This window comes from Dasypus novemcinctus, chromosome 19 (assembly GCF_030445035.2).
Source record: "Dasypus novemcinctus isolate mDasNov1 chromosome 19, mDasNov1.1.hap2, whole genome shotgun sequence".
NCBI classification, from domain to species: Eukaryota; Metazoa; Chordata; class Mammalia; order Cingulata; family Dasypodidae; genus Dasypus; species Dasypus novemcinctus.
Window position 1 is genome coordinate 48,878,879 of NC_080691.1, and position 25,776 is coordinate 48,904,654.

Sequence of the window (25,776 nt, forward strand, 5' to 3'; positions counted from 1 at the left end):
ACAAGAATGAGCCACAGTGCACTGGGTGAGGAAATGGGTTCCTTCCTGATGGGAGGAACTACAGAAATTGGTGATCTTTTCAATCTACCCTAAGTAATCGAAAGTAACTTCAGTCTGCTTATATTTACAAACTGGAGTGACAGGAGGCCCAGCCCTAGGTGGGGCCTGGCAGGTCTCCTAAACCCCCAGTGACGCTCTGAAGTCCCTTGCCCCCGTGCCCAGATGGCATTGACCCTGGTCCCTGCCTGACATGCTTCTTCCTCGTCCCAGACCTGCTCCCCTTGTGGTCCCTTGTTCCTAGCACTCCCCTCAACATATTTCGGTTATGTAAATTTTCTCCTGTGATACGCCTCATTCTGCTACCTATTTTTTACCTTCAGCATTGCTTTCAGGCCTCTTACTGTTGATGTTAGTAAAGCCCAGCTCCTTTTAACTGCTCTAGAGCATGCCTTTGTTTCCAGAGATCACCTTTCAGTTTTCAATTTTCCAACATGGCTGGAATATTTAGACTGTTCCAAAGCTTTGTTCCTAGGAGCGTGTGTCTTTTTGGCATACTAAGAGCCTATCGGCTCCGTAGTGGACTTGCAGGTTGTAGAGGCCCTCGCCCGGCCACTGCTTGAGCCAGCAGCTGGTGGCAGTGCCCGAGCACCCCTGTTCCTCCACATCCTGGCTCCTGTTTGATGTCCACCAATGTCTCAAGTTGGCTGCACTGATGGATGTGAAGCGTGGAGCATCTCCTTGTACTGTCGGGCATTAAAGTTCTCCTCTCTGGTTGTGCTCCAGAGCTTCCTCTTTGCCCCTTTTCTCTCTGCCGTTATTGGTCGTTCTTGGGGTGGTCCCAGGATGACCCACGTTAATTCTAGTTATTAATCCTTGGAAGGCAAAGATCTTTTCCTCTTCCATGATCCTTTTGTAAAATTTGCCCAAGGTGTTGTTTTATTGTTTGTTTGTTTTTATTTATTGGGCCCAAACAGATTATCTTGAATTGAGGCCAAGTGCACAGATTTTTGGTGTCCTGTTTGATGCATTTTGGCTTATGTCCACACTTGGGTAACTCACCTCCCCCTCAGGATAGAGAACATCACTGTCACCATGCTGTATTTTTATTTTATTTTTTATTTATTCCCTCCCCCACCCCAACTGCCCCGGTCTCCCTGTTGTCTGCTCTCTGTGTCCATTTGCTGTTTGTTCTTCTGTGCCTGCTTGTATTTTCATTATGTGGCTCCGGGAACCAATCCTGGGACCTTCCGGAGTGGGAGAGAGGTGATTACTCTCTTGCACCAGCTCAGCAACCTGTTCTGCTATGTCTTCTTATTTTCTCTCCTCTGTGTCTCTTATTGTGTCATCTTGCTGTGCCAGCTCTCCTTGCCAGGTGGCACTCCTGCATGGGGTGGCATTCCAGTGTTGGGTGCCATTCTCACACAGGGCTGCACTCCTGCATGTGGCGACATTCCTGCATGGGCTGGCACTCTGCATGGGCCAGCTTGCCCTCACCAGGAGGCCCTGGGCATTGAAACCTGGACCTCCTATATGGTAGATGGGAGCCCAGTTGGTTGAGTCACATCTGTTTCCATCATGCTGTATCTTTAGATAAGCAGAAATCCTATGTTTGATTTCATCAAATCAACTTTCTCTTTATAGTCATGCCCTATATGTCTTAAGAAATCTTGCCCCAAACCCAAATCTGTCACGTTGCCTCTCCCATTTAAGCTAACTAATCCTGCTGGTGCTACTTTTTAAAAATAGAATACGTAGCAGGGGTCTGATTTTACTTCTCTTTTTTTGGCATGAGCCAGCTTTCCCAGTACCATTTGTCACATGGTCATTCATCTAACCCCATTCATTCCTTAGTCCTGGTTCCATTCCCATTTGCTGGCGACTACATTTGGAACAAGCACATGCCCTAGTTCTGGTCCAGGAAAGGCAAGGGCAAATCTATGGGAGGTTTCCCCCAAAAGAGGCCCAAGATAGAGCAGAAGACTGGCCCTTTTCAGGCACATTTCAGCCTCTCATGGCTTCAGGGTGGCTACAGCAGTTCCAGGCATCACATGCAGACAGCACGCATAGGCAACAAAGAGAATGTCCCTCCCTGTGTCTCTTTTTACACAGAGGCAGTCTTTCCAGCAGCCTCCAGCAGAGTTCCCCTGGGGTCTCCTAGGCAGAATTGTCCCACAGGGAGGCAAGACGCCATGACTTGTATAGACTATCCTGCTTTACCCCTGGAATTAGGAAGAACAAAGTCCTTGGAAGGAGCTATGGGGTAGGCAGTCACTGCGTCTGCTTTCACCTGGTTTCCGGCCCTTCAGCATAATGTTATATCTTAGCAGAGATGAAGGGGTCACTCTTGTCCTTTAAAAACTTTAAGGGAATGCTACAAACTTTCCCTTAGTATAATGTTTGTTTTTTTACTAAGTAGACTTTATCAGATTAGAGAGTCCCTTTCTGTCTCTCTTTTATAAGTTTTTTTTAAATTTCTCTCCTCCCCCCCCCCGACCCCAGTTGTCTGCTCTCTGTGTCCATTCACTGTGTGTTCTTCTGTGACCACTTCCATCCTTATCAGCGGCACCAGGAATCTGTATGGTTTTTAAAAAAATTTTTTGGGGGGGAGGTTTATATTTTAGACTATACAATTTTCTAAATTTTTAGTTATCTTATGTTTTACATTATGATTTACATTTTAGCCTATCAGCCCCTATATTTTTTTGGTGTAATTTAACATGTCTTACATCCATCCTTGCGTAATCTTGTGGAACACTTCTATTACTCACACAGTTACATTGGTTCCATCTATTCAATACCTCTTTCCCCCTCCCCTCAGGTCAGTGACAGTCAATCTTCATTGCTTGAAGGGCCATGTTCAGAGATACTTGCAACAGTGTTGAGGGCTTGACATGCTCAACTGCTCTAATGCACTGGGAGCCACCATTTCTCTTGAGAGATACAGTTCCCTCTATTTGAGAACATCAGTCCTCCCCAGGATGTGGGTATACCTTCGCTCCCATTATATGGGTCTCTACCCAATGATATAACTCACTATGGCAAAATGAGCATTCACATACTCCCTAGCAGCCTGTCCTATGCTGGATTATCCCTTTAAGCATCTTAAACAGGTAACTTTCCTTATTATATTTTTGAAAAATTTTTCTCAGCATTATACTCTCAACCAAATACCTGACAACAATGCTTCTTTTTGTTGCGTCATCTTGCTGCCTCAGTTCTCCATGTGTGCGGTGCCATTCCTGGGCAGGCTGCACTTTCTTTCACGCTGGGCGGCTCTCCTTACCAAGCGCACTCCTTGTGAGTGGGGCTCCCCTTGCGCGCAGCAGCACTGCGCATGGGCCAGCTCCACATGGGTCAAGGAGGTGCAGGGTTTGAACCGTGGACCTCCAATGTGGTAGGCGGACGTCCTATCCATTGGGATGAGCCTGCTTCCCTCTTTCATAAGTTTTTAAAATCATCAAAAGATGTTGAACTTTGTCATTACTTTCTGCATCTATTAAAAATGGACTATTGAAATGGAGTTCACCTTCCCTTTTGCCTGTCCAAGCCGGCAATGAAATTGCTTTCCTCATCTTGAACAATCCTTGTATTCCTAGAATAGACTCTGTTTGGTTTCCATATATCTTTTTTTGTACCCTCTTGGGTTTGGTGAGCTAATAATTTATGTGTGATTTTCACATCCAAGTTCATAATTGAATTGGGCCCAAACAAAGGCAGTTTAAAAGGATAAGTTTACCTACATGCTCACCAAACAGCATAATAGTTCCTCCTTCTTCTGTTTCCTTTATAGCCTGTAGACCTTTCCATCTTAGTTATTATCTTAGCTAAATGCTGAATAACATTGTAATTTTTTCACTAGACTTCGCCACTCTCCACACAGTGCCACACGGTGTTCCAGCATCCCATGTTAACAATTAGAATTGTTTCCTTTTGTATGGCTTCTGTAGCTAAAAGATCCGACCAATAATTTAATACATGGTGGAGTTTTTAAAATCTTTTTTCTCCCTGGGATACATTCCTAGAAGTGGGATGATGGGGTCAAAAGCTATGAAGAGATTTATAGAACCTGATAACTATTTCCAAGTCTTCTCCAAAAGACTTAACAGTTAGCAGGTGCCACTTGCAATGTGGGGGAACAAGTCTTGCCTCAACTTTGTCCTTATCAGCTACTAGTAGTTTATTAGCGTTTTAAAACTCTAAGCCCACTAAACGTCATGCTCCAGCCTGCGAGACCCCAGCCCGGGGCCGGCCTCGGGGCGTGCGCTCGGGCCGGGGGCCTTTGTGACGCCGCCGGCCCTGCGGCGGGGGCGGGCGGGCGACTGGCGGCAGAGCCGGGCGCCATGGCCGAGACGCGGGAGGTTCTGCTGCAGTTGCAGAAGGACAACCGCGACGGGCGCCTGCGGAAGCAGGAGCTGGAGGAGCTGCTGCGCGGGCTGGAGGCCGAGAGCGAGAGCCTCACGGCGCGCCTGCGGGACCTGCGCGAGCGCGAGCGTAGGTGCGCGGCGCCCGGGTGGCCCTCAGGCGCAGAGGCTGGGTCCCGGCGCCACCTGCCGGCCGGCGGCCACTCCCCGCCGTTGTGGACCGCCTCTCCGCTCTCGTCGGTGGGAAAAACCCCGGGCAGCGGGTAGGGGGGAATCTCCGCCTCGGTTTCCCCTCTGCAGCCTGCAGCGGCGGCAAAGCCAGGCGGCGCGGGCGCTGCGCGGAGAGGCGCGCGAGGCGGCGCGGGAGCGCGCGGAGCGGGCGCTGGAGCTGCTGCGGGCGGCGGAGCAGCACAAGCGGGATCTGGTGCGGGGCGGACCCCGGCGGGGAAGGCGGGGGCTGAAGTGCGGAGGCCTGGGTGGGAACCTTGGGGATCGCCTGGACGAGGGTCCTGGGGAGAACGGCGGGGTGGCTTGGGGGGCGGGTGGCATGGGAGACCGAGGGGAGTCATTGGGGATTCGGGAGAGGGTTGCGGGGAGGCCCGCGGTGTGTGTGGGGGTCTTGCGGAGGGGCTATGGGTTGGGCAGAGGGGCGATCCAGAGCGGAGGCGACCGTGGGGAGGTCTTCGGGGGGGCCGGACCGCCCCTTGGGCTCTTTCCGCAGGAGCTCCGCAACCGGCAGCTGCAGGAGCAGTGGGAGGAGCTGTCAAGTCAGGTATGCGCGGGAGTGGCCCCGCCTCTGGCTTCCGCTCCGAAGTCCGGCCCTGGGTCCCCTCCCCTCCCGGCCCCGCGTCCCAGGAGCTTCGAGCCCCGCAAAGCCCGCCCTCACCCCCCAGCTCTTCTACTACGGAGGGGAACAGCTGACGCGGCGGCGCACGGAGCAGCAGCTCGGGGCCCAACTGGCAGCCCTGCAGGTGCTGAGCGGGGACGCCCAACCCAGAACGCCCGGGGGGCGGGGCCCGTGCCCTGGGGGCGAGGCCCTGCGGGTCGGGCCGTGGAGAGGCGGGGCCCTGGGCGGGGCCCCATGTCCTGGGGGCGGGGCCCTGCTGGTCGGGCCGTGGAGAGGCGGGGCCCCATCTCACGGGGGCGGGGCCCTGCGGGTCGGGCCGTGGAGAGGCGGGGCCCCATGCCCTGGGGGCGGGGCCCTGCTGGTCGGGCTGTGGAGAGGCGGGGCCCCATGCCCTGGGGGCGGGGCCCTGCGGGTCGGGCCGTGGAGAGGCGGGGCCCCATGTCCTGGGGGCGGGGCCCTGCAGGTCGGGCCGTGGAGGGGCGGGGCCCCATCTCACGGGGGCGGGGCCCTGCAGGTCCGGCCGTGGAGAGGCGGGGCCCTGGGCGGGGCCCCATGTCACGGGGCGGGGCCCTGCGGGACAGGCCGTGGAGGGGCGGGGCCTGGGGGCCTGGGGCGGACCCCGAGGGCCGGGCCGGGCCGGGGCCCTGACGTTCCCGGGATCCTCGGAAAGAAACAGCTGCAGCTGGTGGAGACCAAACACGCGATGCAGGCGGAGGGCCTGCGGCAGGTGCGCGCGTTCTCCCGGGCAGGTGGCCGGCGCGTGGGGAGGGGCGTGTCTAGCCGAGTCTAACCCGCGCTCCCCGCACCCCAGAGCGCGCAGCGGACGGAGGCGGCCTGGGCCAACTTCCAGGAGCAGAGCGGAGTCCTGCAGGTGGTGCCCCGCCTCCGGCCCCCCCGCCGCTCCCCGCCCCCCCCCCCGGCTCTGAGGCCTCAAACTCCTCCGGCCCCCCCATTCCGCCCCGCAAACCCCGCAGGAGCTGCAGGGGAAGGTGATGGAGGCGGCGGCCGCGCTGGACGCCTCGCGGAGCGGCCCGGAACCGTAAGGGGGCCAAGGGCTCTTGGGGGGTGTTGGGGGTGGCGGGGGCGTTCGTCGGCCCAGAGCGGGCAGATGGCAGACCTCGAGCCCCCGCGCGCGCAGGTGGGACTCCAAGCCTCGTCCGGTGCAGGACAGCGCGGGCTCGCTCATGGAGGAGGTGGCCAAGGCCGACCGCGTGAGCGCGGGCGGGGCGGGCGGGGGGACCCGGCCCGGGATATTTTGGCGCGCCCCGCGCCCTGCCCATTCGGTACGAGGCTCGCCTCCTCTTTTGGGGTCCAAGCGTCGAACTTCCCGCCCTTTTGTGGGAGACCCCGGCTTCCGCCCCGCACAAGCTGGATGCCCTTTCCATTGCCCCCCTCCCCCCCATAGGAGAAGGGTCTGTTCGCCCGCTGCCGCTCACCTGGCATCAGGTGAACTGGGGTGCGGGTTCTCAGCTGGCGGTGGAGGAGGGATCGGCCACGGGCGGGGCATGGGCGCGGGCTCGGGTCCCTCCGCCCTGGATGCGGTCCTCGGCCGCCCCCTGCCCCCCTCCTGTCGCCCCGCAGGCTGTGGGTGCTAGGCACGCTGCAGACGCTGCTGCTGCTGCCGCTCGGCTTCCTGGCGCTGCCGCTGCTGTACCTGGCGCTGGTGAACCCCTCCGCGCTCCGCCGCGGCCTCCCGCGCCTCGGCTCGGCCGCCGCGCTCCGCCGCCTGCGCTACACGCTCTCCCCGCTGCTCCAGCTGCGCCCGCACGGGCTGCTGCCCAGCTAGCGGGCATCACGCACGGCCGCGGCCGCCCGCACCTCTGTCTCCTGTGTGTTTTTTGGGGGAGCGCCGGGGGGGGGGGGCGGCAGGGTGGGGCGCTGCACCGTGAGCTCTGCCGCAGAGCCGGTGCCCCTGGCTCACGCACAGGCGGGGCTTCGCAGCTCTTCTTGGGACAGCCCTGCACGTCACCCACCGTGGCAGTTTGTTAGCATATTATTTCTAAACATACTGGTTTAATTACCAGCACATTTAGAAATGGGAATATTGGGAATGGAATAGTGGCGGTCTGCTGTCGGACCAGAAGGCCATGACCCCTTTGACTGGGCTTAGGGGCAGTTTTCCAGGTCCCCGTTTTCTCCCTGTGGTCTTGCGGTCCTCTCTGAGCGTCAGGGCCTCACTCGTCGCTGACGGCATGGTGGAGAATCCTTTTTATGTGAAATGGTCTGCTTTTACTGGCTTTCCCCTTGAGTGTCAATTTAGGTGATATAGGAGCTGCTTTCGTTCTTTAGTTGTGAAATCCTTCCACTTTATCTCCTTGTGCACTTGTCCACATGGGGTTTTGCTATGGACTTTGAACAATCGTTTTCCTATTGATTTGTGGGCCGCCTTTGGGCTTTTTGGGTTATATTTGCTACGGAGTCCTGTGGATTGCTTTTTATCAGATTTAAGAATAGGTGTTTGTTTAAAAGTCCTCTTTCACCTGGAAGTCAAAGACATTCTCATATTTTCTTGGAATTCTTTTAAAATTGTTTTTCAAATTTAGAGGTTTAATCTAGGGAGAATTTATTATGGCGTCTTCCAGGTTTACTTCCCCCACCAAATGGAAAGCCAGTTTCTCTAACATTATTTGTTGAATATGCTTATGTTTTATCCTAATAAATTTTGCTTGCTTTTTTCTTGGGGGGTGGGGGAGGCTGGGGAGAGATTATGCCTTTTTTGGGGGGGTTTAAACAGGAATTCATTATCTCACAGTTTGGGAGGCTAGAAGTCCAAAATTAAGACAGGGCCATGCTTTCTCTGGAATCTGTAGCATTCTGGTGGTGATTGCTGGCAATCCATAAATTAGACTCCACCTCCACCACATGGCGATCTGTCTCCTGTCTCCTGTTACTGGATGGCTCCGGTTTCTGGGCTTCTAGGTTCTTGGCTTATGTGGCATAAAATAATTCAGGGAGCAGATATGGCTCAAGTGGTTGAGCACCTGCTTCCCACACTGGAGGTCCCGGGTTCTATACCCTGCTGCCTCCTAAAAACAAAACACAAAACAAGCGAACAAGTGAAAAAACAAACGCAGGGGAGCAGATGTGACTAAGTGGTTGAACACCGGCTTCCCACATACGAGGCCCTATGTTTAAGGGCACGCCATAGGATAGGGTATGCCCTCCTTTTTAATTTTTGAAATTAAGTATTTCTAAAAGGCATATGACAAAAGACATTTGTTTGCTCATTCCTGTGTCTGAGTAACAGGTAGATGCTGCTGGGCCTTTCCCCTGAGAAAAGACAGCTGCTGTATCTTTGGGATGCACATTGTAAATGCATTAGGGGCTGCAAAATGCCACTCTCACAATATAGAGCTCTTTTTTCACATCCACGTATGTAACATAGTCCTCTAGCATCTTCCAGTGGTCACCAATGAGTTTTTCTTTTTTTGAGACCCTTATTTAAGATATCAATCAAATCTAATTACTAACCTTTTTTTTTTTAAGATTAATTTCTCTCCCCTCACCCCCCCCACCCCGGTTGTCTGTTCTCTGTGTCTATTTGCTGCATCTTCTTTGTCTGCCTCTGTTGTTGTCAGTAGCATGGGAATCTGTGTTTATTTTTGTTGCATCATCTTGTGTCACTTCTCCGTGTGGGCAGCGCCATTCCTGGGCAGGCTATACTTTCTTTCTTACTGGTTGGCTCTCCTTATGGGATGCACTCCTTGCGTGTGGGGCTCCCCTATGCGGGGGACACCCCTGCATGGCAGGGCACGCCTTGCGCGCATCAGCACTGTGCATGGGCCAGCTCCACACGGGTCAAGGAGGCCCGGAGTTTGAACCATGGACCTCCCATGTGGTAGACGGACGCCCTAACCACTGGGCCAAGTCCGCCGCCTTAGTAACCTTCTTGAGGCCAAATTAATGCCCTTTCAACTTGATCTCTGAGATAGTCTGACATGCTTCTGGTGGTTCTTGCTTTCTAGCTGAGATATCTAGCTGAGATAGTATATTCTGTGTTCACAGTATGTCGGTCAGGGGTGGATTTTCTGGGATTGCATTTGTTAATATTTCCAGTTTATTTATGATCACATTGAAGCTTCTGTGGTTCCAAAGTTAAATCAACAAAATGTGTCTCGGTGCCCTCCATCGCCTTAAGAAGAAACATTTGATTTTTCATTTTTATGGACTTCCCTCCTCCCTTTATAGAAGTGAAATATACGTCATTATGCCCCCTCAAGTACTTAGGGAAACCTCATGTTGAACACCCCTCAGTGTTTCCTGGAGCAGCTCCCCAGCAAAGTGCTGGGGGGAGGTGAATGTGCCAGGGTTACTCTTTCAGTGGATGGGTGGGTGTGGATCTTTTCCTATTAACAAACAGCGCTTCACTGAAGAGGCTCCTGCAAACACCTTATGTTTTGCCAGAGAATCTTTTAGGTTCCGCATGGTACTGGCTCAAAGGGTAACTAACTGCAGACCTGATGTAGCTATGGCCTAGGTCCACCTCCATCCATTCTCAACATCTATCTTCTCCCACCTGGATTTTGTCAATCTGATGGGTGCGAAATGGCACTGCCATGTAGTATTTTTAAGTTTTTATTTTTTTTAAAGATTTATTTTTTATTTATTTCTCTCCCCTTCCTCCCTCCCCCCAGTTGTCTGCTCTCTGTGTGTTCTTCTGTGACCACTTCTATCCTTATCAGCCGCACTGGGAATCTGTTTCTTTTCTTGCTGCATCATCTCGTTGTGTCAGCTCTCCGTGTGTACGGCACCATTCCTGGGCAGGCTGCACTTTTTTTTGCGCTGGGCGACTCTCCTTACGGGGCGCACTCCTTGCACATGGGGCTCCCCTATGCGGGGGACACCCCTACGCGGGGGATACCCCTGTGTGACACGGTATTCCTTGTGCGCAGCACCACTGTGCATGGGCCAGCTCCACACGGGTCAAGGAGGCCCGGGGTTTGAACTGCGGACCTCCCATGTGGTAGGCGGACGCCCTAACCATTGGGCCAAGTCCGCTTCCCTGCTATGTAGTTTTAATTTGCATTTCCTGGAGGCCCATGGTTGAGAGTATATTGTCTATTTAAGGGCCAGCTGCCTTTTTCTGGAAACTGTTCCTATCTTTTGCTCCTTTGAAAACTAGGGGATTGTAGGTATTTCTCACCCTTGCTTTTTCAAAGCTCTTTCAGAGCTGTGATTTTACTTCGAGATAAAAATTGTGAATACCTTTTTCGTGCTGGTCTTTGTGCGTGGTGGTCTCTTGCCATCCATGCCTTTTTTTGGGTGGTGGGAGAGTGGGTAACAATCTATTTTCCTTTATTGCATCTGGGTTTTGTTAGGGGACGTTTTCCCCACTTCTAGGTAAAGAAACTCCCTCATCATCTTTCAATACGTGCATGGTTTTATTGTTTACATTTCAATTTCTGGTCTGTTTGGAATTTTCAGGCTTACCCTTTGAGGAAGGATTATTTTAACTTTTTTTTCCTGTACCACTGTTCAGAAAGTTCATTTTCCCCCATGGATTTAGACGCTCCTTCAAAATCTATATTTCAATATGCATTTGGGTCTGTTTCTGGATTTTCTCTCGTTCCAGTGGTCTGTCTGTCCCTTCATCCCCAATACCATGGGGTGGCTTTGTAGCATGTTTTCCTATGTGGCAGGGTTCCCTGCCTTAGAGTTTTCCTGGGCATTCTTTTTTATTCCTCCTTTGGAACTTGATCAATTTATCTAGCTTTGAAGAAGAATCTCATTTCTATTGTGATCTTGTAAATTAATTTGAGAACTGCTCCTATTATAAGTCTTCCCATCTGAGAAATGTTTGTGCATTCATTTAAGGTGACTTTCTGACTTTCCAGGAGTGTTTTCTAATTTTCTTCATAAGTTAGACACATCTTTGTCTTAAGTTAGCCTAGCTATTACATTATTTTTGTTACTGTAAGCGGGGTCCTCTCTGTTTTGTCTTTGCACTGGTTTTTATTTATGAAGGCTGCTGGTTTCTGAATTTTTTTTTTTTTTCATTTTGGATGTTTCAGGGATTGAACCCAGGACCTCATATATGCAAACCAGGATTTCAACCACTGAGCCACACCCACTCCACTGAATGTATTTTATCTTTCTTCCTGAATTCTCCAGGGACAGTTTTCCCATTCTTTGCCTTAATCATATTACCTGAAAACTGTGATAGTTTTACCCTCCTTTTGCAACGGTTATGCTCTAAGTGATTTCTGATACAAGGTGAGTTGTTCTGAGGTAAATTTCTTTTTTTTAAAGATTTTTTTGGGAAACGGACTTTGGCCCAGTGGTTAGGGTGTCCGTCTACCATATGGGAGGTCCGTGGTTCAAACCCCGGGCCTCCTTGACCCGTGTGGAGCTGGCCATGCGCAGCGCTGATGCGCGCAAGGAGTGCCCTGCCACGCAGGGGTGTCCCCCGCGTGGGGGAGCCCCACGCGCAAGGAGTGCGCCCGTGAGGAGAGCCGCCCAGCGTGAAAAGAAAGAGCAGCCTGCCCAGGAATGGCGCCGCCCACACTTCCCGTGCCACTGACGACAACAGAAGGGGACAAAGAAACAAGACGCAGCAAATAGACACCAAGAACAGACAACCAGGGGTGGGGGGGGGGAATTAAATAAATAAATCTTTAAAAAAAAAAAAAAGATTTTTAATGTATTTCTCTCCTCTTCCCCCCTCCCCGTTGTCTGCTCTCTATGTCCTTTCGCTGTGTGTTCTTCTGTGTCCACTTGGATTCTTGTCAGTGGCACCAGGAATCTGTGTCTCTTTTTGTTGCGTCATCTTGCTGTGTCAGCTCTCTGCCATTCCTGGGCAGGCTGCGCTTTTTTTTTCTGCGTGGGGTGGCTCTCCTTACAGGGCGCACTCCTTGTGCGTGGGGCTCCCCTATGTGGGGGACATCCCTGAATGGCACAGCACTCCTTGTGTGCATCAGCACTGTGCATGGGCCAGCTCACCACACAGGTCAGGAGGCCCTGGGTTTGAACCCTGGACCTCCCATGTGGTAGGCGGACACCCTATCAGTTGAGCCAAATCTGCTTCTCTGATACAATTCTAATAGTGGAGACCCAGCACCCTTTTGTTCCTCTCAGTTTACCAGGAATGTTCCAAGAAGGCAGATGCTTCCTCCGGCTGAACAGCTTATAACAAAACAGAATTTGTTAAGGAGCCATCAATTCCTATTTTTTTTTAAAAATATTTTTATTTCTCCCCTCTTCCCAATGTCTGCTCTGTGTCCATTTGCTGTGTATTCTTCTGTGTCTGCTTGCATTCTTATCAGTGGCACCAGGAATCTGTCTTTTTGTTGCATTATCTTGAGTCAGCTGTGTGTGTGGTGCCACTCCTGGGCAGGGTGCACCTTTTTCGTGTGGGGCGGCTCTCCTTGCAGGGTGCACTCCTTGTGCGTGGGGCTCCCCTATGTGGGGGACAGCCCTGCATGGCATGGCACTCCTTGTGCACATCAGCACTGCACACAGGCCAGCTCACCACACAAGTCAGGAGGCCCTGGGTTTGAACCTTGGACCTCCTGTGGTAGGTGGATGCTCTATCAGTTGAGCCAAATCTGCTTCCCTTGTTTTTTTGTATGAGTGTTGAATCGGCCAACTTACTTTTTGGCATCCCTGGAGATATTTTTTTCCCCCCTTAGCTCTGTGTTGATAATGTGGATTATATCGATAGATTTCTGAATACTGAACTATCCTTGCAGTCTTGGAATACACTTGTTCTTTAATGTGCTGATGGATTCTGCTTGTTTTTTAAAGATTTATCCCTCTCTTCCTTCTCCCTCATTGTCTGCTCTGTGTCCATTCTGTGTTCTTCATCTGCTTGCAATATCAGGTGGCACTAGGAATTGCGTCTCTTTTTTGTTGTCATCTTGCTGCGTCAGCTCTCCATGTGTGTGGTGCCACTCCTGGGTGGGTTATGCTTTTTTCATGCGGGGTGGCTCTCTTTGCAGGGTGCACACCTTGTGCATAGGGCATCCCGATGTGGGGAACACCCCTGCGTGGCACGGCACTGTGTGTGTGGCAGCACTGTGCATGGGCCAGCTTACTATATGGATCAGGAGGCCTGAGGGATCAAACCCTGGACCCTCCATATGGTAGACAGCTCCCTGCTTGTATTACTATTTTTTATTTACTATTTTTGCTTTGATATTTATAAATAAGGTTAGTTTCTAATTTTCTGCTTTTCAGCTGAACCATCTTTGTCAGGTGTATCAGTTATACTTGCTCTGCCTTTCAGATTGGTTTTCTTGCCTTTGTCTTATCTGCTGCTTAACCAATCTTGTATTAAAATTTCTAGATGTTCTATGTAGCCCCCCTGCCCCCCATATTTTGGCACTTTACTTCCTATTTCCTTCAACTATTTGGAGGGCCATAGGGGAGAGAAGTAATAACTAGTGTACAAAGATTTCAGTCCCAGAGCAAAGCCCTTGAATATGAGGGAGATGACCAGAGAAAGATCACCTGGCAGGGAAAAGATGAGTGGCTTTGGTGGTGACTCCGGGGAAGGCAACTGAGCCCCGTCTGTGCTGGGAAGAGACACAGGGAACCCAGACACCCTCAGAGCAGGAAGGGGGAGTTAAGAAAATAAAGTGTTATTTTGGATACATTAGCAGTGTGGTGAGTAAACTTTATCTCTGCTCTAAATTCTGTACACTTTGGTGACGCTCAGTCTATTGAGCCATATCCAGAGCGTCCCCTCCCCCCTCACCAACGAATTGCACAACCTTCCTTATCGGTGAAAGGGGGACAGTCTGGTAGCTTGCAGGGGGTGCCTGGGCTCCTCTGCTCGGGGGTTGTGCTCTCATCCTGGACTACTACAGGGGCCTCTGGAGAGGGAATGAGCCTGTCCCCTCCCAGCTCATACTCTTACTTTTTGGATTTTTTATTTTGTCCAAGTTGACAAAATCTTAAGTTGAATATAATGTTTTCTTTTTAAACACACACAGAGGAAAAAATACTTCATGTACCAATGGAATGAGGGGGACAGGGAATGTGTCCAGTGCCAACGGGAAGCACAGATGGCGTCCTCAATGATTGTCGCTCAGTTCCCACACGTGGGTCACTCCTATGGAAGGGTCACAGGCCAAGCTCGGCAGGTCTGTTCCTGCTGCCTATTAACAGCTGCTGCAGCCACTGGGCCCACTTTACTCTGACCCCCGGGGCCGTGCCTGGCATAGCGTCTGGACAGAGAAGCTCTTGGGCCCCAGTCTCAGGGCTCGGCAGGCTCAGTAGGGGATGTCGTTCTGGTAGTACTGGATCATGTCGTAGGTCCGGCTCCTGGAAGAGAGTGGCGGGAGGCAGTAAGGCACTCGTGCCGTCTGGGGACCCCTGGCCCTCCACGCCCCCTCTGCTTCTCTAGGAGTGGCAAGGAGTCGGGCTGTGGGGGCTGCCTCACACTCAGATGCCTTGAGGGAGTGTACCCTACTTCCCCCAAGTTTCCGATGCAGGTGACCAGGCCCCCGGCCTCCTGCACCCAGGTCTCACAGCCCACTGCCCCTCTCCCCCATCCCCCCTTGCCTTTCTCACAGCTACACTGATTCCTCAGTGGATCCACTGGACGTGCCCCTTCCCCCAGGCCTCCCTGCCCATCGCCCTGTCCCACATGTTCAGTCCCTGAGCCACGAGTGGGGAGGCAGTGGTGGAGGGCTGTTCTTGCCTGTTGCTGAGGAAGCAGCTCTGAATGACCTTCATGATGAAGTTGGCCGCCTCTCGCTCAGTCATGTTGGGGCTGAACCTGTGCCTGGGCAAGGAGGAGACAAGTCTGCCCTGGGGCTAGCAGCAGGGTCACCAAGGCTCAGTGTGGCCCCCTCCTCGGCCCAGTGGGTTTACTCAAGGCTGGCCCTCCCAAGCCTAAGGGGCCTAACCTGGTTTCATCATTCCCATTTCTGACTTGGGGGTTGGGGTTTGGACTTCATGGGCATTTTCTGCTAAGGGGCATACCCTGGAAGCGCATGCTCTCAGTCCCTGGAAAATGGGAGGCGGGGGTGAGGGCCTGGGCCCCTTCCCCACCAGCTGCTGAGGACAACTAAGCACAGGGGAGTTGTGGGGCACAGGGCCCCAGAGGCAGGCTTGTTCCCCTTGAGGGAGGTGAGGGCAGGGTGCTCCTCCATGTGTCCTCGGTGTGGCTGGCAGCAACCAGGTACTGGTGACAGCATCCTGCCAGGAGCCCTGCTGGCTAATGGCCCGTGTTAGGCAAGGACCTACTTCAAGAGCTTGATTGTCTGGCCTCGGAAACAGGGCAGGCCCGTGTCCAACATGAGGGTGACCAGAGAGACGACTGCGTCCATGTAGGGCCTGAGGAGACAGGGGATGACAGAGGCTGGCCTGAGCAGGTGGCGGTGGCCCTGCCCTCGGGGCTAGAGCCTGACGCTGCCCTCCAGCCACCATGCAGCACCTTCATGCCACTCTGTACCATGCCTTGGCAGTTCTCTACACACCACACCTGCTGTCTTCCAGCTTTCCCTGCACCCCAGCCAGCCTGTGAGCCCCAAAGGACCAAGACCAGAGGTGAAGACTGGGGACCAGGTGGGGCCTCAGCGGTGGCTTTTGTGCCAGGTGGAAGACAGAGACATGCAGTACAAAGCTTCCCTGGCAGAAGAAGCTGTGCACAGCTCTGGGCAGACTCTGGGTGGGAGGCTGGGTGTCACCACATTGTCCTTTGACTTGGCCAGGTGACAGTGAAATCAGGACAGTGGCAGGGGGAGGCTGAGAAACTGCAGAGCAGGCCTGGACTGTGCTGGCACAGTGGTGGCCCAGGCCGGCCCCTGCATCTTGTGCTCTCTGACCCTTGATCCCTTCATCCATAAGGGACCAAAGAATGCTGCCCCTGGGACCTCCCGGCACCTATGACAGGCCTCCTGATGCTGGTCCTGGGCTGGGGGGCCTGTGTTTTAACCAGAGTCCCAGGTGCCTGTGGGGCCCACCTAACAGCCAGGTAGCCACGGACACACATCTCCATGAACCACTTGAAGGGCGTGGCCTCCATCTTGCCTCCCATGATCATCACCATCTCGTCCGTTAGCTTGATGTCCGGTTCCCAGCCGAGGTTGCCGCCTGGCGAGCTTTCAAACATGAAGCCGAAGTCTGCAAGACCCCACAAATCCATTTATGAGGGGACCAAATCTCAGGCAGAGATGTGGGGGTAGGAGGGCACACGCGGGATTGTCTGCTCTGAGGAATGGCAGGTCCAGGGGCCACATTTTCATGGGGTTGATGGAGAGGAGGTGGAGGAAGGACAGAGATGAAGCAGGGGCAGGAGCCGGCAGGGGCAGAGACGAGCTGGGCGCTGAGGCTGGATGACCTCCAGCCACCCTGGGATCCCTGCCCCTCCCCTGCAAGCTGGGTTCCTCTGTGCCTCCACAGCCCCTGCCCCAGTCTCCTCTGAAGCAGGAAGTCCTGGAGGTTAACTGCTTAGACCCTGACCCTTTCCGGCCTTGACTTTGGGGCTGCCTGCCCCACCTGCCGAGGGGAAGGTCCCTGAGTCCCGACTGACCGATGTGGATGATGTGGCCCTTCTGGTCCAGCATGATGTTGCCATTGTGCCGGTCTTTGATCTGCAGCAGGAATAGCAGGAGGCTGTAGGCGGCCATGCTCCGGATAAAGTTGTAGCGGGCCTGTAGCAGGAATCGGGGTGCTCACCACAGCCCTCAGGGCTCAGCCTCCTGGGGCTTACAGCCTCTCCCTGTGATGAGCCCTGGGACCCTGGGTCCCTGGGTGCCCAGTGTTGGAGGCAGAGCTCGGGGCAGCCAGGCTGTGGGTGGCTGTGTCTGGCGTGCAGGGGCTGCGGTCTTTATCTCCCACACCCAGGAATGTGGGAATTGTGGAGAGTCTGGCGTGCTCTAGGCTCCTTTGACTCAACCCCAGGAGGGTGTGGGGTGCTTTTCCCATGTGTACCGAGGGCTCAGTCATGCAGGGCAGGGTGAGGCAGGACGAATGAGCATGGGTGGCCTGAGGCTCCCTGCTGCACCGCCAGCTCAGCCCTGGGTGGCACCTGTTGGAAGGCCAGGGTGGACTCGTCTCCGTACTGGCGTGTGAAGTAGTCGTACATGCCGAAGTCTGTCTGGCGGCCCAGCTGGTCTCGAGAGGTACAGTCGGGAATGCACTCAATCACCCCACACTGAGGAAAGGGGGTGAGCCTGAGGCTGTTGGGCACTGCCCCAGCCCAGGACCATCAAGGCAAGGCCCCCTTGGGGCTCCTGCCCAGGGAGGAAAGGGCACTTACCCCAGGGGCGGTGGCCACCACCCTGTAAGGAAACACGAAGAGGTCCAGGCCCACCAGCTGGAAGATGTTTTTGAAGAGGTCGATGATCTGCAGGGCCAGCATGTCCTGGGACAGGAAGAGGGAGAGGCTGCAGCCTTACCTCCTGGTCCTGCCTGATATACCTGAAGGAGGCTGCAGCCCAGTGGGTGTGTGAGCCAGGGGCAGCCCCTGCTCTCAGGGCTGAGTGTGTACCGTGGGAGGGGTGGCACAGGGAGCTGGGCCTCTGGGTTTTCCAGAAAAGTCTTATTTACCCTGGGTCACCCAAGCCAAATGGGGGAAGCAGAGATTCTTTCTGTGCCTGGAGCCCTGGAGAGAGGGCCGGGCCCAGCAGCCTGAGGCCTGGCCGTTACCTGCCGGCAGTCGTCGCCCACTTTGAAGATTGCTGCCTGCCAAGAGATCTTCTGGCCATCAGCCTCCTGCATGCTGCCCTGGTCGGTGGAGTCTGAGCAGCACCGCAGACCTGGGGGGTGGAGGTGCCTGTGAGAACCCAGGAAGCCTTGGTGCAGAGAGAGTCCCCGCAGGGTTAGCCGAGGAACTCCAGGAGTTTTTCTAACATTTTGGCTTAAAAGGAAGGCAGAACAGCCCCACTGTCATTCAAGGTGGGGAGCCAAGTGTGCCTCGGGGCCAGAGAAGGGGAGATGTCCATGCTGGCTCTGTACCCCCAAAGCCACAGCTATCAGCCACAGGGTGGCACCTCCTGGCCTTGCTGGCTGGCTGCTCTGGGGGCAGACTCCCAGGCAGGCACAACTGAGTGTCTGCAAGCTCAGTGCTGCCCCAACGAGTGGCCAGCTGAGGGTCATAGCCGGTAAGAGCAGGCCCATGCAGGTGGATGGATGGACACCATCTCTTATGGGGAGGGGTAATAAGCTGGCCATGTCACAGGAAGCTGGCATGGTAGGGGAGTTTCTCACTAACCTTCTTTTTCAAGTTCACTAACTCCACATCGTTTGACTTTAAACTTGGCCAGGTACGGTGCTTTCGCAGCACTAAAGAAAAGACAAATAAAAAGGATGTGGCGGGCGTGATGTGGTGCCATCTCCTCATGGCAGATGTGGAGGAAGTGGGGATGAGGCCTCACCTCTGCATTGGAGTCCCGGATTTGTAGTCAATGTCTAGGACGATGGCTTCAGGGTTACTGGGCAAGTAACAGCCTAGTGTGGGGCAGAGCAAGAGGTCACAGGGGTCATGAGCTCCCCTTTACTCGCAGTCCCACCAGTGGCAGCAGCTCTTCCCTTGCAGAAGGGCCAGGCTGGGGGCTGCCCTGACTCCAGGAGTCTGTGAACTTTCCATATCTTAAAAGTCAGCCAACAACCTCCCAAAGAGGGCACACATGGAACCCCACAGCCTTCAGACCAAATACACGTCCTTGACCATGACAGTGCGCGGGTGAGAGGACATGGGGTCCCCTCTCTGTCTCCAGCACCAGCAGCCACCTGAGGAGCCGCCGCCTCACCTCCATTGGCCCTGAAACCCCCTTGGCTCTTGTGCGTATCCCACGGACTAGTGCTCATTTCTCGTTAAGTGCTCAATAAATGTGTCAAGTGAAAGAACAGATGTGCAGGTGGCAATTCATCTTCAGAGAAATCCTATCACTGGTTCCAGGCAAGCTCTCTGGGGGGACTCTGGCTTGTCAGGAAGCCGTGGGTCTGGACTCTCACCACCAAGGGCGGGGCTTCCAGGGGAGGCCCTGAAACAGGAGGGACCCTGGGGAGCAGAGGGCCCACTGTGGGTGCTGGGTGGTGTTCCTCCAAAGGAAGGTGGGGGGTCAAGGCACAGGCAGACTCACCAGTCTCCCCCAGCTTCTTGGGCAGCCTGTGCTTGTCCCTGCTGGGGCTTTCCCTACCCACAGATGCAGCCTGTCACCCTTCTGACCTAGAACCCAGGGGGCCCCTGGCAGCAGGGCCTGCCTGGGGTGTGCATGTGTGCGTGTGCGGCCCAGCACATGCCGTGGAGAACCACCACCTTGGACTCTTCCAGCCTCCCTCCCCCAACAGTTTTGGTGACGGAAATCAGAGGCCCTATGTGAATGTCAGGCTCATTTGGGAAGCTGAGCTCCTGTAGGTGCTGAGGCGGGGCCATGAAGGCAGGACAAGTCCCAGGGAGTATTTAAAACCCAGGGGACACACTGGCAATCCAAGCTGGGCCAGCCTGTGTGTGAGTGTCTGCACTGGATGGCCAGGGCTTTGGAAAAAACGAGTTGGTGCCAATGGTTAAAAACAGAGCTGCACGGTGAACTCTGCACAGCAAACCCTGCTTTTCCATCTTCTCTTGAAAAAGCAGCAGACCCGACCACGTGGGCTTTGTTACCGCCTGGGCACTGCTGATGGCCTCAGCACATGGGTGATATCTTCCCGGCTCCACCCATCACCCTCCGCTGCTCTTTTAACACTAAGGATAAGGTACCCTCTGCCAAAAGGACAGTTGTCAAGGGCAGAGTCTTGGCCTTCAGAAACACAGTACGCAGTAGGGAAGATAAAGCTGTGGGGAGCAGCACCCAGCTTGGTGGGGGTCAATTCTGGAGAGGAGACAGGGTCCTGTGGCTGGGGAGCTGGTACCAGACATCGGGCACCAGCAGGGCCCAGGCACACGAGAGGCCAGCTGAGCCACAAGTGTCCACTGCCACCCCATGCCCCGCCTCCCTGCAAGGGACAAAGTATGCCAACCCCTCCTGCACCACCCTGCTTACCAGGCTGAACTTTCACTTCGGACAGAGCAGACAGACAAGCCTTCTTCCTCTCGTCGCCTTTGGGGTAGGGCCTGAGAAACAAGGCACATTTGCTGTGTGTCCTGTGTGGGCCGGCCCAGGGCCCTGTCCTGTCTGAAGGGCCCAGGTGTGGGAAGGGTTGGTGTATGTGGCAGGCAGTGGAGACCAGCGGCCTGGCCAGTCCCTCGTGCGCCTGAGCCCTGGTGGTGCCCGACACCTCTTCCTAACAAGTCACTTGCCAGGGCACACTAGTGATCCCGGCCCTGTTCAGACCCCCTGCCCCGTCTTCCTTGTGGAGTCCACCAGCTCTCCAGGGGCTAAGGTGAGCTGCCCCAGCTGTGTCTGTGCCCCATCATGCTGGCTATGCATGTGTCACCCCCTTCCTGGGAGTAGCTGCTGCCAGGGCCAGTGGGGACATGGCTGGCTGTGGGTGCAGACAGTTCTGGCTCAGATGCTGGCTATCTAATCATGGTATGACTTTGGGCAGGCCATTCCAATGTCCTGCTTCTACAGGTGGAGGGCTCCATAGCAGGATGTGATGCAATCATCATATGGCAGTCCAGTAAATGCTTCTCCCACCCACCCCTTCACCTTGGTGGGCCATGTGCTGCCAATAGCACCCACTCTACTTAATACCCTGCCCAGGGGGTCCTTGGGAGATATGAGATGGACCCAGTGGCGACTAAGATAAGAAGAGGACCTGATGCTTCCCATGGACTGAGGCGCTTGGCCGGTGTGATGACCACAGGCCCTGGCCCATCCAAACGGACAAGGCACAGGTAACTGCGGATGGTGTCATGCATGGGGGGTCCAGGGGATAAGCCAGGAGGCCCCTGACTAGATCTGCCGAGGAAGCCTGCTTTTCCTAATGCCACCGGGACCCTCTGGATTGTGGAGGGAGGCGAGGCCTCAGGCTGTGGGACAACGTAAAGAATAAAAGGCAGACAGGCCTGTTTTCTGCAGCTGGCACAGCCATCACTGTACTGAACTTTCCAGAGACCTGGCCTGTCCTGAGCAGCACTTCTCACGGGTCAGTGGCTGCCCCTCCTAGAGACTCTCTTCCACCTGGTCTGGGCCTGAGGCTGCTCAGCAGTGTTTTTAACACTCCTCAGGCAATAGGACCTCAAGAGGTCTGCTTCTCAGCCCAGTCACTTACTTGATGATGGCCGACACGTTGGTGATCTTGTTGAAGAAGTCGAATTCCCGCTGGTAGAAGTCCTTGGCTGGGCCGGACAAGGAGCCTGTGATCTCCTCCACCAACTGCTCCAGGAGGTCCCCGATGTCAGCTGACAAGGACACAGGACACAGGGAGGCTGAGCCCCTGCTTCCCAGAACCCATCACAACCAGCCCATTGCTGCCAGATACTTCATCCAGGTCTCTCCAATGCCTAGACTGGCAGTAGATACCTGGGGTCTCCAAGATCTTTGCAGGAGACCTCAGGATCAGAGCCACCCCAAGATGTTATTTCCTGTTCATGGTTGCCCAGTGATGCAACCAGCAGTGTGTGTCTGTGGGGCAACTGTTGGTGCAGAAGCACAAGCCAGGGGGGCTGGTGTGTACCAATAGCCACTGGATTCCTCATGGTTTTGTGCTCAAGGTTTTAAAAAAAACTCCACAAAAACCCAGCTCTGATTAATGACCTTGAAGAAAGAAAAATGATTACCCTTGAGTACCTGTCTCTTTAGCATTCTGTGTGGAGAAATGGGAAGGAGCATGAAGCCCTTCTGGTACATTCTGAAGTACAGGGGTAGTCCTGGGAAAAAAAACCCTCGTGCATTTGTTTGAGTTGTGAGCTGAACTAATTTCCAAGGAATATCACTTTTACTTGGAGAATTACTGAAGCAAAACAGTATTGTTCAGATTTAAGTATTCTGCAGACTTTTTCTTGAAAATGAACAAAGTGAACCTCCCACTTAAAGGAAAGCAACTAACATTTTTTTGGCAAATTTTTATTTGCTACTGTGAGCTTGATGGTTCCGCAACACTTATGGGGTATGGAGTTTTTCTTTTGGAGTAATGAAATAATTCTATAATTTTTTGTGATGGTAAATGTACAACATTGTGATTATACTAAAAGCATTTTTTATACACTTTGGATAGATCATATGTTATGTGAATATATCTTAATAAAACTGCTTAATAAATAAGTAATTGTACAATAGCCAGAAATAGCAGCTATGTCTAGCAGGGGAAACAGAGAGATTGAGAGGTGAAGAATTTTGTCTGTTTTTTGTTGTTATTATTATTGAAATAATGAAAAGGCTCTAATAATGACTGAAGTGATGAATGCACAACTATGTGATTATAGCAAATATCATGGATTGTACACTTTGGGTGAACTGTATGCTTTACTAATATGTACCAATATAACTGATTAAAAACAAACATAAAAACTTTTCTGATAAGACAGGGCAGAGGGGTTATTAATAAATGTGATTTTTGATACTGTATGATGAAACGTGCCAACATTTGGAAGATCTCCCTAACTGCCTGACCCATATTTTACCAATGACCAGCGCCTGAGCGAAGGTCACCCAGGAGTGGGTTTTAGCAGAAGAGTGTGAGGAGTTCACTGATGTGGTTTCAGAGCCCACACTGTCACTGAGCTTTAAGAAATGCTTGTCGAGTCTGAAGAAGAACAGGCACAATGACCTGAAAAGATGACTAAAATACTCCTCCTTCACTTGAAAGTGGTTAAAATGGGAAATGTTAAGTTGTACATTTGTTACCACAATAAAAAATTTTAAAGAAACCACTCCTCCCTCTTCCAACTACATATCCGTGTAAAGCTGAATTTCCCTCACTCGCTCCACCAATATAACGTATTGCAACAGATTAAAGGCAGAAGCAGACTAAGAATGAGTCTACAGCGGTCTTCTATTAACCTGGACGTTAAAGAGATTTCTAAGAAGGGAAAACAATGCCACTTTTCTTTTTTTGGAAAAAAATTATCTAGCATAAAAATATGTTATTTATCTTAACATGCAATGGATTTATATATTTTAAATTTCTCAGTTTTAGTTTCTAATGTTGGCCAACATTGAGAGGTAAAACCCATATAAGCCAAAGCCTGCTGAGGGGCTCAATAAGTTTTAGGCCTGTCAAGGGCTGAGCCAGCATGATCTGAGACCTGCTCCCTGGCCTGGCCACCTCGCTCTTATGTAGCCATGGGCCAGGTCAAGCACAGGTACTGATGGTGAGCTGGACACTATCTCTGATTGGGAGAAGAAGCTTGGTACCGAGTAGGAAGGCCTTGGGCACTTGGGGGAGCACTGCAGAATAAGGGGGGCTGAATGGAGGTATGCAGGGGTGAGGAAAGGCTTCACGAAGGAGGAGTTTCTTCTACCAGGTACAGGGCAGCTCAGGGAGGGCCCTGCAGGCAGTGAAGGTGTTGGGAAGCCCTGAAAAGTGTTAGAGATAGGGGAAAACAGGCAAGGGAATGCAATACTCACGATCTTTCTGGTGCCCCTCCTCATCCAGGTAAATGTTCGTTTTCATGTTCCAAATAAACTGGTGTGCCAGGAGCTGGGACTTGGACGCTGCCCACAGGATATACTCACGCACATAGCCCATCTGCAGAGAAAGGCCAATGTCACCCAGGCTTGGCATCCCCTCTCTGCAAAGGGGCTCTTTCCAGACCTGTGCTGGAGCTAACGTCCAAGACTTGGCAAGCCTGGGAAGAAGGGAAGTGAGTGGTTTCTGAGTGTGGGCAAGATCGGCAGGGTCTGGGGTGACCTTGTGGGCGATCTTGTGACATGGCCAGGAGTCAGTTTTGGGCTTCCCCTCTGTTCCTTCTGCCTGGAGTTTAGAACCATAACTCATCGATTTCTGCTGTTGTCAAGTATGAGAAACGAGCAGGCCGTATACTAAAAACTCATTTATAAGCTGGTTGTTTAGAACAGTGTTCCAATGTGATCAAGAGGTTCCAGAAAGCTCCATTTAGTGCCAAATATTTCCTTTTAGAGTTGACACACCTATGGTCACCAACCTGAGGCCCTTTCCTCCTCCTTCCTGTCTATTTCCCACCATTCATATGAGTAACTCCAGTTTTAGTTGCCATGTCCTAGGTGAAAGGGTCTTGGTGGGCTGACCCATGACCATTTCTGGAATTCTGGAGGAGAGGCCTTTCCCTCCGCACAGCAGGTGTCTGATAAGAGTTTTCCTTGGCAGGATGTTCTCAACCTGGGTGAATGATGGGTTGCCTTACCGAACAGGTAAAACTGCAAACAACTCATTGCTCTCGATTTGGTTTCCCCATTCTAACCCAGCAAGTGAATCTCAAGAGTAACTACGGGAAAACGGACTTTGGCCCAGTGGTTAGGGCGTCCGTCTACCATATGGGAGGTCCGCGGTTCAAACCCCGGGCCTCCTTGACCCGTGTGGAGCTGGCCATGTGCAGCGCTGATGCGCGCAAGGAGTGCTGTGCCACACAAGGGTGTCCCCCGCGTGGGGGAGCCCCATGCGCAAAGGAGTGCACCCATAAGGAGAGCCGCCCAGCGTGAAAAGAAAAGAGCAGCCGCCCACACTTCCCGTGCCGCTGACGACAACAGAAGCGGACAAAGACACAAGACGCAGCAAATAGACACCAAGAACAGACAACCAGGGGAGGGGGGGGGAATTAAATAAATAAATAAATCTTAAAAAAAAAAAAAAGAAAAAAAAAGAGAGTAACTACGAATACACAACTTGTAGTGCTTTTAAATAGAATTTTGTTTTAGGATGATGTAAAAACACTTACATAGCTCTAAAGTCAGAATGACCACAGTACATCTGGAGAAAAAGATCAACTTCTATTCCTGCCATGCCTACTCTGTTCTCTTCCTTCCCCAGCCAGTTTGGTTAGTAAACAAATATAAGTTTGTATTCCTCCCTCAGGCTTAATTGGAAAAAAAAAGTCTAAAATTGTAAAGCAATAAGGAAACCAATGGTTCCTTCTCAATTAGAGGTGAAGTGGGCATCACCATCCCAGCATCCTCAGTATTGGGGAATGAATGAGGGACTAGAGTAGACTTACTGTTATTCTACGATAGGCTTATTGTGATTCTAACAATATTATTGATGTGGAGGCACTGGCCACTGAAGGTTCTGAGGGGAGGGAGAGGGAAAAACAGGTATAACATGGGGGCATTTTTGGGAATCGGGAATTGTCCAGAATGACACTGCAAGAGATAGAGGCCATTATATATCTTGTCATAACTTACAAAATTGTGCAGGAGAGTGTAAACTACAATGTAAACTATAATCCACACTTAGTGGCAATGCTCCAAAATGTGTTAATCAATTGTAACAAATGTACCACACTAATGAAGGATGTTGTTAATGTGGGAAAGTGTGCAAGGGGTAGGGAATAGGGCACATGGGAATCCCCCATATTTTTTATGTAACATTTAGGTAATCTAAGTATCTTAAAAAAAAAATAAAAAAGAATATTAAAAAATAAAATAAAAACAATGCTAGTACAGGCTTTGAAGTAGCTTACTGTCATGTAAGATGGTTTAGTCTTATTTCCATGAATATTTCCATGAAGGAAGTGACCTCAGGCTCCCCTAATGGCATGGCACATGCTAAGCAGGGTATGATGCTACCATTCTGGAGAATATAGCTTTGGGAATCTAA

At 52.5% G+C, this 25,776-nt stretch overlaps 2 protein-coding genes across 4 annotated transcripts in view; one reads left to right on the top strand and one right to left on the bottom strand.

Moving 5' to 3' along the window:
- Window positions 1-4,328: 4,328 nt before the first annotated feature.
- On the top strand, window positions 4,329-7,032 carry TMEM191C (transmembrane protein 191C). Its single transcript, XM_058281761.2, is given in 9 exon segments — window positions 4,329-4,495; window positions 4,662-4,785; window positions 5,083-5,133; window positions 5,255-5,332; window positions 5,879-5,935; window positions 6,020-6,079; window positions 6,183-6,247; window positions 6,347-6,788; window positions 6,791-7,032. Coding segments are annotated over 9 exon segments (1,236 nt in total). The 5' UTR covers window positions 4,329-4,340; the 3' UTR covers window positions 6,995-7,032.
- A 7,029-nt stretch (window positions 7,033-14,061) lies between these two features.
- The window catches only part of PI4KA (phosphatidylinositol 4-kinase alpha), a 147,499-nt gene continuing 135,784 nt past the window's right edge, over window positions 14,062-25,776 (bottom strand). For all 3 annotated transcript variants that reach the window (XM_058281759.1, XM_071209918.1, XM_071209919.1), the window contains 13 exons: window positions 23,613-23,733; window positions 21,316-21,445; window positions 20,142-20,212; window positions 18,534-18,606; window positions 18,371-18,441; window positions 17,806-17,915; window positions 17,417-17,521; window positions 17,186-17,311; window positions 16,688-16,808; window positions 16,119-16,278; window positions 15,400-15,489; window positions 14,852-14,935; window positions 14,062-14,472 (listed from right to left, as the gene is read on the bottom strand). In XM_058281759.1, coding sequence (XP_058137742.1) covers window positions 14,421-14,472; window positions 14,852-14,935; window positions 15,400-15,489; window positions 16,119-16,278; window positions 16,688-16,808; window positions 17,186-17,311; window positions 17,417-17,521; window positions 17,806-17,915; window positions 18,371-18,441; window positions 18,534-18,606; window positions 20,142-20,212; window positions 21,316-21,445; window positions 23,613-23,733 — 1,314 coding nt within the window. In that variant the 3' untranslated portion in view covers window positions 14,062-14,420. The remainder of the gene's footprint in view (window positions 14,473-14,851; window positions 14,936-15,399; window positions 15,490-16,118; window positions 16,279-16,687; window positions 16,809-17,185; window positions 17,312-17,416; window positions 17,522-17,805; window positions 17,916-18,370; window positions 18,442-18,533; window positions 18,607-20,141; window positions 20,213-21,315; window positions 21,446-23,612; window positions 23,734-25,776) is intronic.